At 41.4% G+C, this 17534-nt stretch overlaps 1 protein-coding gene across 3 annotated transcripts in view; it reads right to left on the bottom strand.

The window, feature by feature from the left end:
* Positions 1-598: 598 nt before the first annotated feature.
* AKAP12 (A-kinase anchoring protein 12) overlaps positions 599-17534 on the bottom strand; it is a 28600-nt gene continuing 11664 nt past the window's right edge. Inside the window, exons 1-3 of one of the 3 annotated variants that reach the window (XM_086745074.1) lie at positions 15908-16071; positions 3439-7253; positions 599-2658 (exon numbers count right to left, since the gene is read on the bottom strand). In XM_086745074.1, the coding sequence (XP_086601200.1) occupies positions 628-2658; positions 3439-7203 (5796 nt within the window). In that variant the 5' untranslated portion in view covers positions 7204-7253; positions 15908-16071 and the 3' untranslated portion in view covers positions 599-627. Of the gene's footprint in view, positions 2659-3438; positions 7254-14545; positions 14766-15907; positions 16072-17534 lie in introns of those variants that run through there. The other 2 variants (XM_086745075.1, XM_086745073.1) reach the window with 2 other exon arrangements.

The following is a 17534-nucleotide window of genomic DNA, read 5'->3' as shown; positions in this document are numbered from 1 at the left end:
TTCTCTAGCACTGGCATCTCTCCAAATGCCACATGGTTGCTTTAGCACATCTGAAAGATAGATGACAGTAAAAAAAAAAAAAAAATAGCTTTATTAATGACAACTTACTCCCTAAAGAGAATCTTACTTTCCCAAGCAGTTCTTCAAGACAGAGATGAAGGTCTCATGACTTAGTTAAGCCAGTGCAGTAAATATCCTAGGGAGAGACTGTACCTATAATTTCTGAATCAGATTTCACTGAAGTACAAAGAGCTTTGGTACGTGAGGCACTCCAGGTTTACTATGGAAGGCAACACTCACATCCTTTAGGATTTTAGAAAGAGCTTTGTTAAAGAGGAAGCGTGTTTGCAGGTTAAATCCCATGCATTAAATATGTGCCACATGCGTACTTATCTAGAAAAACTGGAAACCACATTTTCTACTTCCCAGAAATATCACCCTAAACTACAGGCCAAGTCAAAGGCCATTAAAGTGAGGGTAGCTGTACAGAAAAGAAACAAGGTGTTGAGTAGCCAGAGAGAGAGGCACTACAGTGAGAAGAAAAAAAAAAAAATTTAAAAATATCTGTGGCCTGTTGGTTAAACTGAGGAGCAGTTGCCTTTCACTAGAATAATTTTAAAAAAATAATTAGAGAGATACAACAGTTTTAGAGACCCTCAAATCTGTTTTTGAAAAAGAAAGAAATTGCTGGCTAAAAATGCTACTTACATTCAAGGCCTCAGGAGCCACCAAGTTCTGACTTTGTGGACTATCACAAGACATTCCTTCTTGACAACAATCGTCCTCCCACGTCTGTGTTTTCCCGTCTTCCACTGGCGAGCGATGTTGTTCTTCCTCACTTTCTCTGGACGTTTGCTGACCTGAATGTTGGTCTGAGATTTCCATAATCTGCCCAACCTCTTTTTCCCTTAATTTTGGCGAGTGTACGTCTAGGGGGTCTTTGGTTGAATCTTCTAAAGTACTTAGTTCTAGCGTTGATTTCTGAAGTCTCACACTTTCCCTTGAAACATCTCCAGGGCTAGTCACAATTGTTAAAGAATTCTGACTTTGTCCATCTTTCAGCATCTCCGAAGTTAACAGCATGCCTTTCGTTTTTTCTACAGTTGCATGAATTTCTGCAGACTCTGTTAAGGTAGTAGTTTTCACTACTCCTGATTGGTGGGGCTCTTGTTCTTTACTCCATATCTCCTCCTCTCTTACTGGAAATTGATGATCCACCTGCATACTTTCCACAAGTTCAGCTATATTTGTATCTGATGGGATTTTCCCTATGGACTTAATGTGCTGCTGTGACTCAAAGGCAGCTGACTCTTCTGTTTCTGCAAGTTTGTCAACAGCTGTCTGGATGGCGTTCAGTACAATTTTTGTACTCTGGGACTCTATAGTCACAGACTGAACAACATCCTTCTCAAATTCTGTGTGGGTGAGAGACAGACTGTCACCTAGAGGAATACCATTTTGTTCAGGTTGCCCTGTACTCTGGAGCCCCTCTTCCTCCTCTGATATTCCATTCATGGAAGCAGGAGTTACTTGAGGTTCAGGTGGTGCTGCACTACCAGCCTCTGCAGTCCCACAGCCTGAACAGTCAACAGTAGTAACTGGGACCTCTTCAGAAGCCACTCGCTCTGGTGTGGTTGCCAAGGGCTGTACAGGTTTGGCTGTCCTGTCTGCAGCTGTTATGGTTTCTGCTATGACATGCTCTTCAACTGCTGCAGCTGCTACAGGTACAGCCACTTTCAGAGCCTCCAAGCTTTCAGCCTGTAGGAAGGCTGAGTCAGAGCCTTCCTCTTGCACAGTTAAAACCTCTTGCTGGACAGCAGTTGAACATTCATCACCTCTCACAGCTTCCAGTTTTCCAGATTCAAATACTTCTTTGGCTCTTTCCATTGACTGCTCATTTTTGTTATCTTCCTTCTGAAAGTCTTGACAGCTGGAGGTTTCTACAAGTTCTTGTTCTTCTTCCACAGTCTTTTCTTTAGCTAAGCTGCTTAGTGTTTCACATTTCTTAGGACTTAGGTCAGTGAGGACAGCACTTCCATTTTCAGTGGTATCTGGGCATGTTGATGCTAAATTGGATACGCTGTCTGCTTCAAACTGTGTGGGAGCCTCAGTGACAGTGGTATCGCTCTCCAAGTCTGTTTCAGTTTTGAGCATAGCATCTTCCATTTTGCCACCTTCTGTTTCATCACTCTGGGAGGGGGTTTCAGTTGTTTTTTCTCTGCATTGTGACTCTAGGATGGGCACAGAATCTTCTGCTGTAACCTGCTTGCCAGCCCCATCCCTCACACTCTGCTCAGCATCTGCAGCTGCTTCTGAGCCAGTTGTTTCTGAAGGAAGGGCAAAGGTTTCTACCTCATTCTGCAGAGGAACCTCAGTAACAATGTCTTCTGTGCTTTTTACTCCAAGAAACACAGCATCATCTTCACCCTCCTCTCTCTGGGTAGGTGCCCTGTTAGGAACTTCTTTAGTACAAGCTTGTTCTTGCGAGTCTAAGTCAGGAATTTCATCTTGTCTTTCAGGTTTAACAGGAACCACAGCGACAGCTGCTTCTGTGCACTCTGGTCCCACGGTGAGGGTTTTCTCCTCTTCTTCAAGCTGCACAGGCTCTTCAGCTGTAAGCTCCAAGGTAGAGGTTTCATCCTCTGTCTTGTCCTGCACCTGTGGAGAATTGCAACAGACCTGTGAAAAACAGTATAAGCAGGGAATGACTAGGAACATTCTGGGTGAAAAAGCACCGGAGCAAATGACCAGGAGGAGGGTTATGGCAAGATCGTGAGGTGATGACACTGAGATTAGTGGGTTGCCAAGATCCCAGCTCATGTTCTGTTTCTCAGGACACGTAGCTCACTAAACAAAGGGCAAGTCCTCACTAAAGCAAGGACAACTGACAGCCCCTGAAACAAAGACTAAGCCAGGAAGATGGTGAGGAGGTAGGGAAGAAGGTAGGAACACATCAGCCACAATAACTCCTGCACATTTAAAGCTGGAGACAGTGGTGTCATTTCTTTTTCCTCCCTTTGCAGAAGTACCTCAGCTGCAACTGTACGTCTGCTTACGACTGAAGATACCATCTGCTATGTATGGTACCATATGGATCGCAAACGTATCACATGTTTTCATATAGGATCTTCAATCACATTGCGCTGTGCGGGAGCTCTAATAGGAATTATTTCAGCACCTTTTGATCCAAACACACCATCTCCCACCCTGTTTCTGCAGGAATTGCATCCACCTCACTCTGCATACAAGCCTCACTGGCTGCTGCTTCTGAACCTGTAAGTGTCTGGCTCACTGGAAACAAACTCCAGTTGCCCCAGGCCACACAAAGAAGGTCCTTGACAGTAACACTGCCACGTGGTTATAAATTAGGTATGATATTTAACACTTGCTGATTTTGTTCTTTGATAGATGAACCTTTGTGTTATATGTAATACTTACTGCGGTCTGCGCTTCGGGAATGCATTCATCTCTTGTCTCATCTACTGTCAAATCTGTTACGGGCAGTTCCTTTTGTTCTGAAGGCTCCTGTTTTGCAAATGGTTCTTCCTTGGGAGTGACTGCTTCGATAATATGAAAGTCTCTGTCCTGTGATGAAGGTTCCTCTACAGTCCTCTGAACTTCAGCTATTTCTCCATGGTCTTCTACAAGTGGTTCTTCACATGCCTGCTGCTGGCTTTCATCTCTCAATACATCTATATTTTCATATCCTTCTGTGCCTTCTTTTGTTGCAGCAGGTATTTCACTTCTCTCTGAATCTTCCTGTAGAACACTCTCTTGTTTGCCTTCAATGCTCTCCGCACTTCCCAGGGCCTGGATGTCATCCTCCTTGTGTTCTTCTTTTTTCAAGGACTGTTCAAGCAAAACAGTTTCCTGACCTACAACTTTCTCATCTTTAGCATCATCTTTCACTTCTGACTCAATTGCTTGCACTGTTGTAGTTACAGTTGCTGTCATGGTTCTTTCACTAACCAGCTGGGCTACATCTGCTGACTTTACTCTTTCAGCAACTTCGTGAAGAACTTTTTGTGTCTGTTTGTCTAATTCTTTCAAATTTTGTTCAGTGGCCTCTACTTCTTGTACAGGTGTAACTTCCTCTGTAGTATCTGGGGTTTCTAACTGTGAAACAGCAGAAACCATCTCAGTTGTCTCCTCAGCAAGAGACACTTCCATTGTTCCTTCAGCACAGGAAGCTTCTACTGTTTCCTCCAGAGCTGTCACTGCTTCTGAGGTTAGCTCTAGATCACTTGCTGTGGTGTCATCACTTATATCCCTTCTTGTCTCTGGCACTGTCTTAGCAGCTACCACTGCTTCTTCCACAATAACATCCGATTCAAATGCTTTTTCAGCTTCTTTCTCTTCCTCCTCTTTTGCCTGCTCAATGCACTCCGTCAGAGCAGCAGATATCCAAGATGGTGACCTTTCTTCAATACTGGTAACCACCCTTTCGCCTTCCACAACAGTAACAGTAACTGCATGTACCAGCCCTTCATGTGCTTGCTCAACTCTCAGGGTCTCCTCTAATTTTTCTGTTGGTTCTTCCTCTGAGGTTCGTTCTCCCACTGCTTCAACATCTTTCGCTTGTTGGGCTTCAATTTTCTCCTGCTCTGCTGCTTCATATTCAGATAAAGGAACAACAGCTGGAATATCTGAATCTTCTTCAGTTGTTTCTGCCATGTCTGCTCTTGCTTGTTTAAGATGAGCTGGTTCTGGCTTCCCATCTGACTTTTTCTTCCTACGCCCAGGCATCAGTTTTCTAAACGGAACCCATGATTCATCTTTTCCAGGCTCACCATCTGATGTTGAATGCTCCAGGCTAGACCCCACAACAGAGTCTTCAGTTCTCTCTTCCATTCTGGTTTTGGATTTCCTTCTTGGAGTGACTAACCTTTTAAACGATTCCCATGTTGAAATACCTTCACCTTCGGATGGACTTCCAGCTTGTTCTGGGGAAGAATTCCCTTGTCCTTGATCACTCTCCTGAGAGCTAGTAAGAACTGCATCTGTTGCCGTTTCTTTGCTCTGTCCAGATTCTTCTACTTTCTGGCTTTCTTGACCAAGCTTATGTTCAGTTTCTTCATCAGATGACGATGATTTCCTGGCTCTTTTCTTCGAAGAACCTACACATATAAAAGCTTCCCAGGATACAGAGGTATCAACCTTTCTTTTGGGCTCTTCTGTGGCTTTCTCTGGTTTCTGGTCCACTCCATTTTCTTTTAATTCACCCTGATTTTCATCAACAGCGTTTTCAGTTCCAGACACTGCAGCACTCTTTGTCTTATCAATTTCTTCTTCTTTGTCACTTTCAGAAGGTCTTCTGACACGTTTCTTGGGAGTAACCATCTTTTTAAACGATGCCCAGGGCGTAACACTTTCTCGTTTTCGTTCCACATCTGAAACTGCAGCGTCTTCATTTTCAGTGACCTGCATTCCATCTACAGATTTCTCCAAAGAAGGAATTTCACTCATCTCCTCAGGAGATGAAGCAGAACTCTCCCCTTTTTGTTCCTCTGGGCTATCTGGGGAATCTGATAAGTGCTGGGTTGGTTCACCCTGTTCCCCTAACTTAGAGTCTTCTCTTTTGCCTTTATGCTTCTTTCCAGACAGTTTTTTTAATCCAGTACCTGTAAAGAGTTTCTTTAAAGGGCTGCCTTGTAGTTTAGTTTTTTCTTGAGAAGACAGCAGTTCAGCTTCATTTGTGATACCTTCTGAAGGCCTCTTTCCAGCTGCCTCTTCAAGTGCTAATTCTGTGGTTATTTCATCTGGTTTGATAGCATCAGTGGTAACTATGCCAGTTTTTCCTTGTAGATCTTCATCACTGGGTTTGATCGGCTGATCATCCTCTGTGCCAACTGAATGTTCAGAAGTAGAAAGAGACTTCAATCCAGGAGCACCCAGAGTCAGTTTTGTCTCATGTTCTTTGCTTTGTTTCTCCTCTGTGGTTCTGTCTTGAGCTTCTCCTTGTGTGTCTAACTTTCCAGTGCTGTCTTCTGATGTGGGTGAAATTTTCAATTCTGCTTCCTCTGTTTTTTCATCAAATGTTTCTTTCCCCAGTGGAGCAGCTTTATTTCCTTCTTCAAGCTGTTCACTAGAAATGTCAATTGCCAAAGATCCTGCTTCAAGTTTCTCTTCAGAGGCTATTTCAGTTCTGTCCTCTATTTCACACTTTATTCCAGTTGACTCTGGTTTTCCTCCCACAGGTAGGACTTCTGAGGATGTTTTCAATTCTCCATTCATGCTGTCAGAGATAACAGGTACCACGGACCTTGTTTTTAGTGGTTTTTCTGTCACCTCACCTTCTTTCTCTCCTTCTTCAGTTTTCTCTTCCTTTTTACCAAGATCATCTGAGACTTCCGCCAATTTCCTTTCTTGATCATCTTCAGCTTTTTTCTCCTTTGCACTTTCTTTAACAACTGCTGCTACATCCTCTTTCTGTCCCTGCTCATCATGCTTGATTAGCTCTTCCTTCTCACATGCTTCGACTCCTATGGCTGCCACAGTCTTTTCTGACTCCTGCTTCTCACCTTCAGTTTGCTCCTTCTCATGCACTTCAATAGTTACTGCTGTCACATTCTTCTCTTCATCTTGCTTCTCAAACTCAGATTTCTCCTTCTTTTCACTGGTTTCAGCTGTTAATGTTGTGACCTCTTTTTCTTGCTCCTCTTCTTTCGTAGGAGACTGTAGTTCATCTTCTTTAGGCTTCCTAAAACTCTTCTTTTTCCTAAATCCAGTCCATCCCTGAGTAAAAAATTTTCTTAATGGAGATGCAGTATCAGCGGCTAAGGCAGCTGACTGAGAACCAATCTCATTTGCTTCTGGTGTTTTAGGAGATTCATCTTCTGTTTTTTCACTTTTCATTGTGTCTTTGGTGTTGTCTTCTGCAGACAGTGCATTCTCAGGCATTGCTATTTCTTCTGAGCTGACTTCTTTTTGATCATCAGCTCCTTCAGGGACTTGTGTTTCTTTTTTTACAGTAAGCAGTTGAACTGGTTCTGATTTTTCCGTTTTTTCCTTCTTTACTGTGAATCTGAATCCAACAAATTTAAAAACCTTTTTAAAACCCAGATCATAAGACTGTGGCTCAGATGCATGGTCAATGTCTTCTGCATCTTCTTCTGAAGATGGCAGCTGTTTAACTGTATGAGCATCCTCTTTCTCAGCATCTACACCGTCCTTGGCGTTTGAGTCAGATGGACTTGTCTCCATAGTTTCAGTGTCTTCCTTCGAAGTTACACTGGAATGTTCTGTCTGTCCAACTGTTTAAAAAAAAAAAGTTAGTTCCCTTCTCAATTTAATATTCTATTACACCTTTTATATAATTTTTTTTTTCAAACTTTCCTAAACAGACATGTTCTATTATCTGTGCGCCTCTTGTATGTGCTACTATTATTTTTTTAAAGGATTAGTTTTTGTTCTAAGATGACTATAATTCCTTTCCTTCCTTATATAATCGTAGGGGTCTTTCCAAAGTTTATTTGCAAATGCACCTTTTGAGTTTGTATTTTCTCATTCTCCTTCCTTCATTTGCAGATTTATTTTTTTGGTTTTTTGTTGGCTTTTTTGGGGGCGGGGGGAGGAATGTGGGGGTTTTTTGGTTTTGTTTTTTAACTTTATGGCAAACGTGAAAAAAAAAATTAGTTCTATCCTATCATTACTCAAAGAATACACAGAACAATATATGGAATTATTCCTGAAGCAAAGCTCAGTATCTTTTCCATACAGAGACATCTCTGAGGGAAAAGAAAAAAAAATAAATTAAAAAGTGTGTTGCGTGTTGACCTAGAACGATGACAAGAAAAGCTCATTTTACAGCTCTGTCCCATGAGAGTAGTAAAATGTGAAAACGCCCATGGGAAATTTCCTATTTTTCTGAAAACCTGTAACCTCCAGTTACATTACAACATATTTGTTTTAAAGATCAAGAATCTTGGCTCCCATACATAACATCACCACTATGGCCAGACAGAAATCTCATCTACGGCAATTCCACATCGCTTAAAATTAATGAGCTTGTTACTACGCAGGCAGCTAAAATCCTGCTTTCCACTGCTCACAGGTCTGTGTTTGTGTTTCTTGAGCAGCGTTTGAGTTTACCGTCAGGACACTGGCAACCACTCTCTCCCTCTTGCTGGGACAATGTAAGGATTATCACTCCCTCTTGGCCATGAGCTGCCCAAGTTCACAGACTGGCATACATATAAAACCCCCTGAAATGCAGCAGTTCAGAAGCCAGCACACATCCAGTTTAGAGCACAAAATTGCAAGCTCCCCATGCCCCAAATAAGTAACTTTGGAGGGAAAAGATGGAAAGGAACAAGGACACTAAGCCTTTAAGTTCTGCTATTTAAACACAAAAAATGAGCAGGTTGTCCATAATGAGAATTTTAATAGTAATACCTGTGTAGTTAATATGCCTGATGATGAATAGGACAACATGTGAAGATAAAAAAAAAAAAAAAAAAACTATGGTATATTCAAGACACCAAAAGAATTTTGGGCTTGGATACTGACAGGAATTTAGTTTAACATTGTTCTTGACCCTTGATTTTGTGCAACATGTGAAAGTGCAAGGACATGAGTGATCATGCTCTTCTCTCTAACCAAACTTGTTGTAATGCTAAGATGACAAAAAAAAAAAAAAAAAAAAAAAATCAATGTTAAACAGCAACATCTTGAGAGAAGGCATGGCCCCTGTCTTTTAAGTTGTACAAGGGCTACTTTGATGCCCAAAATGCCAAAGGACACAGCTTTCAGAAGTACACACATCACTGAATTCCCAGTGATTTATATTTCACTGGATTCATCTTTTAAGTTGGATCCAACTCTGCAGTTGGCCCTGCTTTGTGCAGGGGCTGGACCACGTGATCTCCAGAGGTCCCTTCCAGCCTAGATGCTTCCTCGATTCTGCTTGCCTACACCCCCTTTGAGAAGAATCGCATCTTCATAAGCACATAGAGATGCATTCTAGGTAAGGCTGACACGCAACTGAACAGTAAGCAAAACTAAATCAACAAGTACACTGGCTTCTAATAGCTACGCAGAGGGCAAATTATGTTTATATTCACTATCAGCAGCCGACTGGTTGTTTCTCAGTTGACATAAGCAAAGCTTTTAATTTTAAACTGTTAGATAAAGGCAAAAATAATTTCCTTTAATCGTTAACTCCTAATTAACTTAAAAGTCTGACCTGTTGATAACACCCTGACTCTCTGAACATTTTAAAACACAGATGTCCAAACCAAGTAATTTGTGAGGGAACAGGGTAAGAAGAAATGGACAGTTTTCTGAAGAAGCCAGGATTATTACTCCATTGGTAATACACCTCTTGCAGACACCAGAACACCCCACAAGCAAAAATAACTCACTGCAAGAACACTTCAGTCAGTGAAGGGAAATAGGGTTGTAAGCACAGCTAGAAGCAGCAATAACTCTTTTGAACTCCCATTTCATTTTAAGATGGTTACCAAAGAAAAACTGATACGCTTGTTTCATTAATATTTTTTTTTACTCTTATGAATCAAACATTATGTAGTTGTATGCTGAGACTACACAAGGATAAAGCCAAGGAACCACTTTTGTATCTGTGTTCATTTATTCTTAGGTTCAGAAAGAAAGAATTTCATTGTCATTTCTGTCAAATTATGCAATTTAACAGAAAGTTTATCACAGCTTTACAAGAATTCACAAGGTTAGAGACATTTCTTCAAACACTTGGGTACATATCACATATTTTACAATTATTTAGTAACAGGTACTTTCATATACTCCATAATCTTCAATGTACTCTAGACATGTGCACATGTATATAGATAGATAGATAAAGGTGGATTAACCCTTCTCTTTTTCCTGGTGAAGAAGGTGATATTTCTTCCCTTTGTCTACACTCCAACTATTTTTCTGGCTGAACCAGCTATGAAATTAAACACTGATCATTTAACATTAAATAAAAATTTGTTCATGAGCCAGGCCTCTTAGCATCTATGGAGGAAACAAGGTCTATAGAGTCTCCCCTCTGTTCTTCCTCCATCAACACCAGTGTGCTTACCCTGACACATATTGAAATCTCTATCTCCACCTGACACTACTCAAGCAAAGGTAGAGCAAAAAATGGGGCTGAGAGCCAGTGGGGAATGCTGGGTCTAAGTGGGAAAGACCAGAAGCAGGAAGGCAGTAGGAGATGAGGGGAGTTCAAAAGACAGTTGTGACCCACTGCAGGCAACGGGTGGGCAGCTAGAGACCCAGCTTTCTAAGGGTTCCCCCTTTCCTCTGGCAAACAGACGCTGGGAATGCATGCTTACCATCTTGAAAATCCTGAGATTTCAAAAAAAATATTAAAAGTTGTAGCTCAGGCTGCATTTCTTTTTTTATTATTATTATTCCTAGAACACAAATTTAGTGTTTAAGAGGAGTTTCAGGGCTTTAAGAGTAATTAGGATTACTGTTAGAGGGGAATGATAGAGAATATGAATGAGTGAGGTATTGTATTTCCACAGTGAGAAAGAAGATGTAAGACTAGTACATAGAGAAATCTCTTAATATTCATGATAAGCATTCAAAGGATTTTCACTTATTCTAGTTATAAACTGATGTGTTCATAACGCCCTAGGACAAAGACTTGGTATCTGTAAAATGCTTTGCGGGTGGAAAGAGCTGAATAATGTTTACAAAATCTGCAGGTATGGGTGTGTATTAAGATAGCAAATGCAATCATAAAAATAGAGGACACAGAATTTGGAGGCACAGTGATAAGCTTTCTAAACTGTTAAATCAGGTCGACAGTAATGAGGTCTTCCTCATGAGCTCAGCAAACACGCTACCTTGCAATACCTCATTGAATATCTTGCAAAAGGAAAAACTAACAAAAATATTGACTGACTGAACATGTACTTTTAATACCAGTCTGAAAAGCTGCAACTACGCTGCATGCGTCACACTTCCATCACTCCCTCATAGCACACAGTGGGTACGCTTGTAGACTCAGCCGAGGCACCACCCCTTCAATTCCACAACAAAAAGCATTTATTTAACCTGTCCAGAAGGGATTTCATTCCCAAGGTAACACAGAGTTTGGATGGCAGCTGCTAAGTGACCCGCTGCTCTTGCTCCCAGTCTCTACTTTGCTTCTTTTCCATTTAAATCACTCAAAGAGTCTTTCAAACTGAATTTCCGATGCCCTTCCTCAGCATTTGAGAAGAGAGGTGCCATTCAGGAAACTTGCCTGCATGCTGCCAGGAGGCTGCCCCTGTCGTGCGACAAGACTGCGGTACAATATATATCCAAGCCATACTTTCACAAGATACACCCCAAAGAGCACTTTTATATCCAGTGGGGCACAAAAGGAACGGAAGACCTGAGAAGTCAACTGTACATTGCTGAACTTTATATTTAGCAGTTGGATTCTTTAATGACATTTTTATTAATGACATTCTCGGTGCCCAAACATTGTTAGTGCTCTTCTGAATGCAAAGTAAACCGTGAGTAACTCCACTTTGAAAGCTCTGGAAGTTATTTACACAAAGTATTGTTGTTCAGAGTACTGTAGTGTGTCACTACCATAGGTATTTTGGCAAGACAACTAGTACTTTCTGAATGAATTCATAGAATTTGAAAGCTTCTTTAAGACAGACAGGAGCGTCATCAAAATATCTATCAGGGGCAGGGCGGGGGGAATTAGAAAAAAAAAATCTAGTAAAACACTGCTATGAATATAATTTTTTTAGGTCTGTTCTGAGCAGGGCTGCACTTCACCAGCTATGTGCTAGTCAAGGAAAACAATACAATAAAAATATATCCAGAGGCAGCAATAAAAATCAAAGGTGATATCATAAAATTGATCCACTTTGCTGTTTAAATCCACTGTGGCTAAGAGCTAATGCTGAAATTCTATTTTAACTCCTTACCTACCAGTTAAGCTTGCAAACATTTTTAATTAAATCCAGGTGCTGCTTGTGTTTTGTTTTCTTCTGAAAGAAAGATACGAGATTGACGGTCCTAGGGAATCAGAAGTGCTCGATTTCACAATTTCATAGATAGCTTTGTCCGTGGTAAGATTTTTTTCTGTTTTATCAGAAGTGTACTGATCAGATATTGGAAAATTAATATTTTCTGAATGACTGAACTCCTGGCCCATCTCATTAAAAGTGAAATTAATAAATAACACTTCTCTTTTAGTAGGCTGATAGACACTGTTAGCAGTGCAACTTAACTGGTCCCACCATCTCATCTGTCTCTAGAAGTGAAAATGCGTTTCTCTCTTGGTAGTTGCCAGAGGGTTAAAAAAAAAAAAAAAAACCACAAACAAAAAAACCACAAACAAAAAGCACAAACCAAACCACTCTGCCTGCAAGAGTTAAATCCACAGCACTTCATGTGCTCGCAGTCAACCATGTCAACATCTGGAGCTGGTTGACTTTTCCCCCCTCAGGATTTGCAGCACGGCGTTGGATTTTTTCCATGAATTCCCTACATTCTCAATCTCTCAGATGGATGTCACACACACCCAGCGCCCGCCTCGCAAACTCCACTGGCCACCGAAAGGCTCCAGAGGACTTTGTGCTGTTTTCATTTATTCAACGTTTAAGTATTTAGGGCCAAATTGCGCTTTCGGTCACATACATTACTCTCAGTCGGTTTGCATGAGCAGCAGCAAATGACAAAGCCATAAGGCTGAAGGAGTATTTTACAATCAAAAAAAACAAACACAAAAAACCAAACACCTACTGCTCTAAAATTCACATGACACTGAAACAGGAGAAGGCAATTAAAAAAAAAAAAAATTTGAACTGAGCATCCATGATATACCAAGCAGCTTTTATTTGTTAAATGAAGTTTCCCCTTAACTGCACAATTCTTCTAATTATCATTGGAAACATTTAAAGACAAAGTCAAGAAAGGGTAAAAACTGATAAGGATGGAGGAGCAGTAATTAAAAAACAAAACACAGTTTGAAGTTACAGTATCTATGAAAAACCTGCTCTGAACAGACTTATTTAGAAGAAAGCAGTTATATGGAATTATTAGTGAAGTTGAATACTTTAGCAATTAAAAAAAATGCAAGCTGTGTTTTTAGGTTTTCATTGCTGAGTGTAAGAATTGGAAATTATACCACAAATCCTGGTTCTTTTAACCACAAGTTTCAGGAGGATGGATTTAATAAATCAAACAAACACACTAGCCACCCTGCAGTAACAAAATAACACAGAAATATGTCCAGGTGTTACCCTTCTACCAATGTTGCAGGTTTGGGGTTTTTTTTTTGTTTGGTTTTCTTTTCTTTTTTTTTTTAAACTACAGGGTTTGAAGTCTGTAACACCGCTCCTTCTTGACAATGTATTTCATAAATTCTTCCTTCCTTTCCCTATTATTCCCAATATTTGTTTCCACTTCAATGTACAAACAGTTCTTTCAAGGAAAGCACACACTACTTCCTTCCCCATTCTATCCACTCCATTATTTCAAAGGACTGACTTGCCATGTTAACTGTGGGGAGGGAGTTCTTTCAGAATAATTAAGTAATGAGGGAGGATTTACAGAGATTTTTGCATACTAAATTTCACAGTGCATACACGCAATTCATGAGCTCTCTAACCATGTTGTTCTTTCAAAGCTTTAGAAACAAATACCATTAGTTGAGTCTTCAGTTCTCTGGTACGGTGGTGGCAACTAAAGAGTTAAGTTTTAAAATCTCACATACTTTTGTGTCCATTTTTAAAAACAGAAAAAAGGAAAAAGTTGCAAAATAGCTGTAATTTTTCATGGCTTAGAACTTCTTAAGAAAGCAAAAGCAATGTGCCCACCAGAAAAGGACATTACACATAACCTCATGTGAAAATAACTTAAAAGAAAGCACAATCACTTCCGCTGTGATGCTATAAAATTCCTCACAAACCTTTATTTTTAGAAGATTTTGCTTTAGCTGTACTTGTCTGCTCCAATCTAAAGACCAGCTTTTCAAATTCCAGCAAGGGAAATTATATATTTCATTCATTCAAGATTTTAAGATATTTCTTCTTTCATTTCTATGTTTCAAGACATAGCACTAAAAATAAAAAACCAGCACAGTTCTTCTAGAATTGTTTTGTTTGTTTGTTTTTAAACCAGAAGGGTCATTAGCCACAGCTTGGATATACAGTTACTGTAGTTAAAGATTCTTCATCAAATGAACTCACAACAATAAACTGCTCTCAAACCAGTCCAGCTGTTCTGCTTGGGAACCAAATCAGCGTGCTACAAATATTTATGAAATTTCATGGTTACCCAAGCTGTCCATGTCTCACATTCAGTGACTTGGTTCCGCTTTTTAAAATAAAATGTATGCACCAAGCATGAGACTGATGCAACACTAGCACTTGGGTATTTAAGGGGAGAAAAAAAAAAAATCTGCTCCGCTAGGAACAAGGATGGGATAAGCCACACAGGTCAGTAAGCACTGGGACATTTCTGAGAACCCCTAGTGATTAATGAAAATGCACAATGAAAAACAGATTGAAAATTTGCTTTATCAAAACGACTGCATAAAGAGTAACATCAGCACCATAGACAAACTCACCACAAAGGAGAAACAGCTGCGTCTGCACAAATTAGAGAGGATAGCTTGAGACACTCCCGCACACCAGTAAGGAGAGGCACTCTGTCCCTTCAGAGAAATGGGAACTTGTACTACCAGCTAGATGCAGTTCTGGCAGAACGTGCTATGGAAGCAGCTGTGCTGCAGTGAAAATCCAAGTTTCCACAAGAATTATTAAATAAGGAAAACTTCAAACGATCAAACTGTGCAACCTTATAAAGAGATTGCTTTTGAAAAAATTTAACCTTTAATTGCTAACAATAAAAGGAAATAAAAAAAATAGAGAACCCTTGAGGAAAAGGACTCAGCATGTGATAAGCTCATTAAAGATCAAGTTTAATGAAAACTCTATTGTAAACAGCGGTAGGATATCTCCTCCCCTACTAACTGATTCAAATCACGTACAGTCCTCCCCAGGGTCAGCTCCAAACGGAGCCGAACTTCTACAGGCTTTGTTGTCAGTAAGTATTGCAAAGCTAAAGCATTTCGCATGAATAAACCCCTACCATTTGTTTCATTCATCCACTAGCTTTAGCAAATAAAATAGAAGCAAGTAAATAATTACTAATAAAATAAGAAGAGATTGCTTAGATTGCTAAAGCCATACTTCATCAATCTGCGAGAAATTCTGATGAAAATTAGTTATCTTCAGGAAAAAAAGTGGGGTTTGTTTTTGTTTTAAATGTCATAGCACCACTTTGTTTCCCAGAGAAACACATAAGTTTGTGCAAAACCAGCAGCGCAAGACAACATTTTTACCTTTTAATTCTTTGCTCCTCCAAATACTATTACCTTTTCAGAAAGCCCCATTAGTCTGTGGTGTCGGCTCTCACACTTCAGTACCTCGCCCGCTACTTTCTTCAATAAGATGCGGAGTTCGATGCACAGAGCATCGAGTTTTTGATACCACCGGCCGGGATCCCACCGCCACACACGCACGCGTACGCGCACACCCCCCGCCACGCTGGTAATCTCCTCGGGATTTTGCCTCATTAAAATTAAAACAGCTACAGAGTAACAGCTTCATTTCTGTCACGTAATTATTTTTACAACTTACACTTCTACATTTCCTTCAATTTCACCAAGTTTAGCTCTGAAGATATTTTACTGCATTATTTCTTGGCCAACATAAAACAGCATCGTCAATACGGTTGCTATCCTTTCTTTCTGCTCCTCAGCTTCAGGTACTAGGTCGTATTCTGGTACCGCGGGAGAAAACCTTGTTAGCATCTCCAAACGCGTAAAAGCCTTGTATTACAAGGTAAGGAGACAAGAAATTTTAAAAATTCCAGCAACTTTCAGTCGGAAACGGCTGCCATTGTACTAAAAACGTTTAAGCCAGACCTTTTAACCCCTAACGCGCTGCCCGGAGACGCAGAGCAAGGCAAGCAACGCCGTCCTGAGCGGGGAGAGCGCAGCAGCAGCCCCTGACGCAAACGCCGGCGCCAGCAGCGGAGAGAAAACCGAGCCCCAGGAGCGTCCTTACGCGCCAGCGGTGCGGCGCTGCCTTACCCGCCACCGTCATGGTCCCCGCAGCAGCGGAGCTGCGCTGAGCGCGGGAACCGCCCCCGCCCCGCGCGGCGCGGAGGGGCGGGCCCGGTCACGGAGCCCCGCCCTTCGCCCCGCCCCCGCTGCCCGCGATTACACTGATAGAATGGTTGGGGCTGGAAGGGACCTTTAAAGGCCATCTAGTCCAACCCCCCTGCAAGGAGCAGGGACATCTCCAACCAGATCAGGTTGCTCAGAGCCCTGTCCAACCTGGCCTTGAGTCTTCCCAGGGATGGGGCATCCATCACCTCTCTGGGCAACCTGTGCCAGTGTTCCACCACCCTCAGTGTAAAAAATTTCTTCCTTATATCCAGTCTGAAACTACCTCCTTCTACTTTAAAACCATTACCCCTCGTCCTATTGCAACAGGCCCTGCTGAAGAACCTCTCCCCACCTTTCTTATGAGCCCCCTTTAAGTACTGGAAGGCTGCTCCAGCCCTCTGATTATCTCTGTGGCCCTCCTCTGGACTCGCTTCAACAAGTCCACATCCTTATGCTGGGGGCTTCAGAGCTGGACACAGTACTCCAGGTGGGGTCTCACCAGGGCACAGTAGAGGGGCAGAATCACCTCCCCTGACCTGCTGGTCACGCTCCTCTTGATGCAGCCCAGGATGCAGTTGGCTTTTTGGGCTGCAAGCGCACATCGCTGGCTCATGTTGAGCTTCTCGTCTACGAGCACTCCCAAGTCCTTCTCAGCAGGGCTTCTCTCAATAAGCAGAGGAGCAAATGTTTCAGGATGGAAAAGCAAGTGTTTCATATGTTTTTTTATATATATATGAGGGGTAAACTACTTGGAGCTGGTAACCAGCATCTGTTGAGGTTTGGTCTGGGTACTTTGTGGTGAGCCGCATCAAGGCAGTGTTACAGAAGTGGGAACTAAAGTGGTTTGTTGCTTAGAAAGTGGCTGTTTCTTACTGCAGAGATGGCGTCTCCCTTCTCCACAGGAAAAAATAAATACCTGAAGTGAAAATTTCAGGACAGGTATGTTGAGGCAGAATGACTTTAATGAGAGTGGTGGAGCACTGGCACAGGTTGCCCAGAGATGGACTAGATGGCCTTTAGAGGTCCCTTCCAACCCAAACCATTAGGGGTTGGGGTTTCTTTTTTTGCTTTGTTTGGGTTTTTTGAAGTGGAACTCTCTACAACGTAATTGCATTATAAATTATATCAAATTCTGCTGTCAAGGGTTTCAGAAAGGTATTACTCTGGATACTTGCAGCATAGTAATACAATGCTCCAGCAGCTCTTACTGCTAGCAGAAAGAGATGCAATATGATAAAATAAAACAAAGCATCAGTATCTGACCTACGTGACCTCCTAATACAGAAACAATATTTCCATGCACTATGTTGGATATCTCCAAAGTTCTGACGATACACAGAAACTTGAGCCAGGCATACACAGCCTTTGTCTGTGCCTCTGA

Source organism: Chlamydotis macqueenii, chromosome 3 (assembly GCF_036417535.1).
Source record: "Chlamydotis macqueenii isolate bChlMac1 chromosome 3, bChlMac1.mat, whole genome shotgun sequence".
Lineage (NCBI taxonomy): Eukaryota > Metazoa > Chordata > Aves > Otidiformes > Otididae > Chlamydotis > Chlamydotis macqueenii.
Note: the sequence above shows the minus strand (reverse complement) of the source record. Positions and strands in the feature narration are given on the sequence as shown.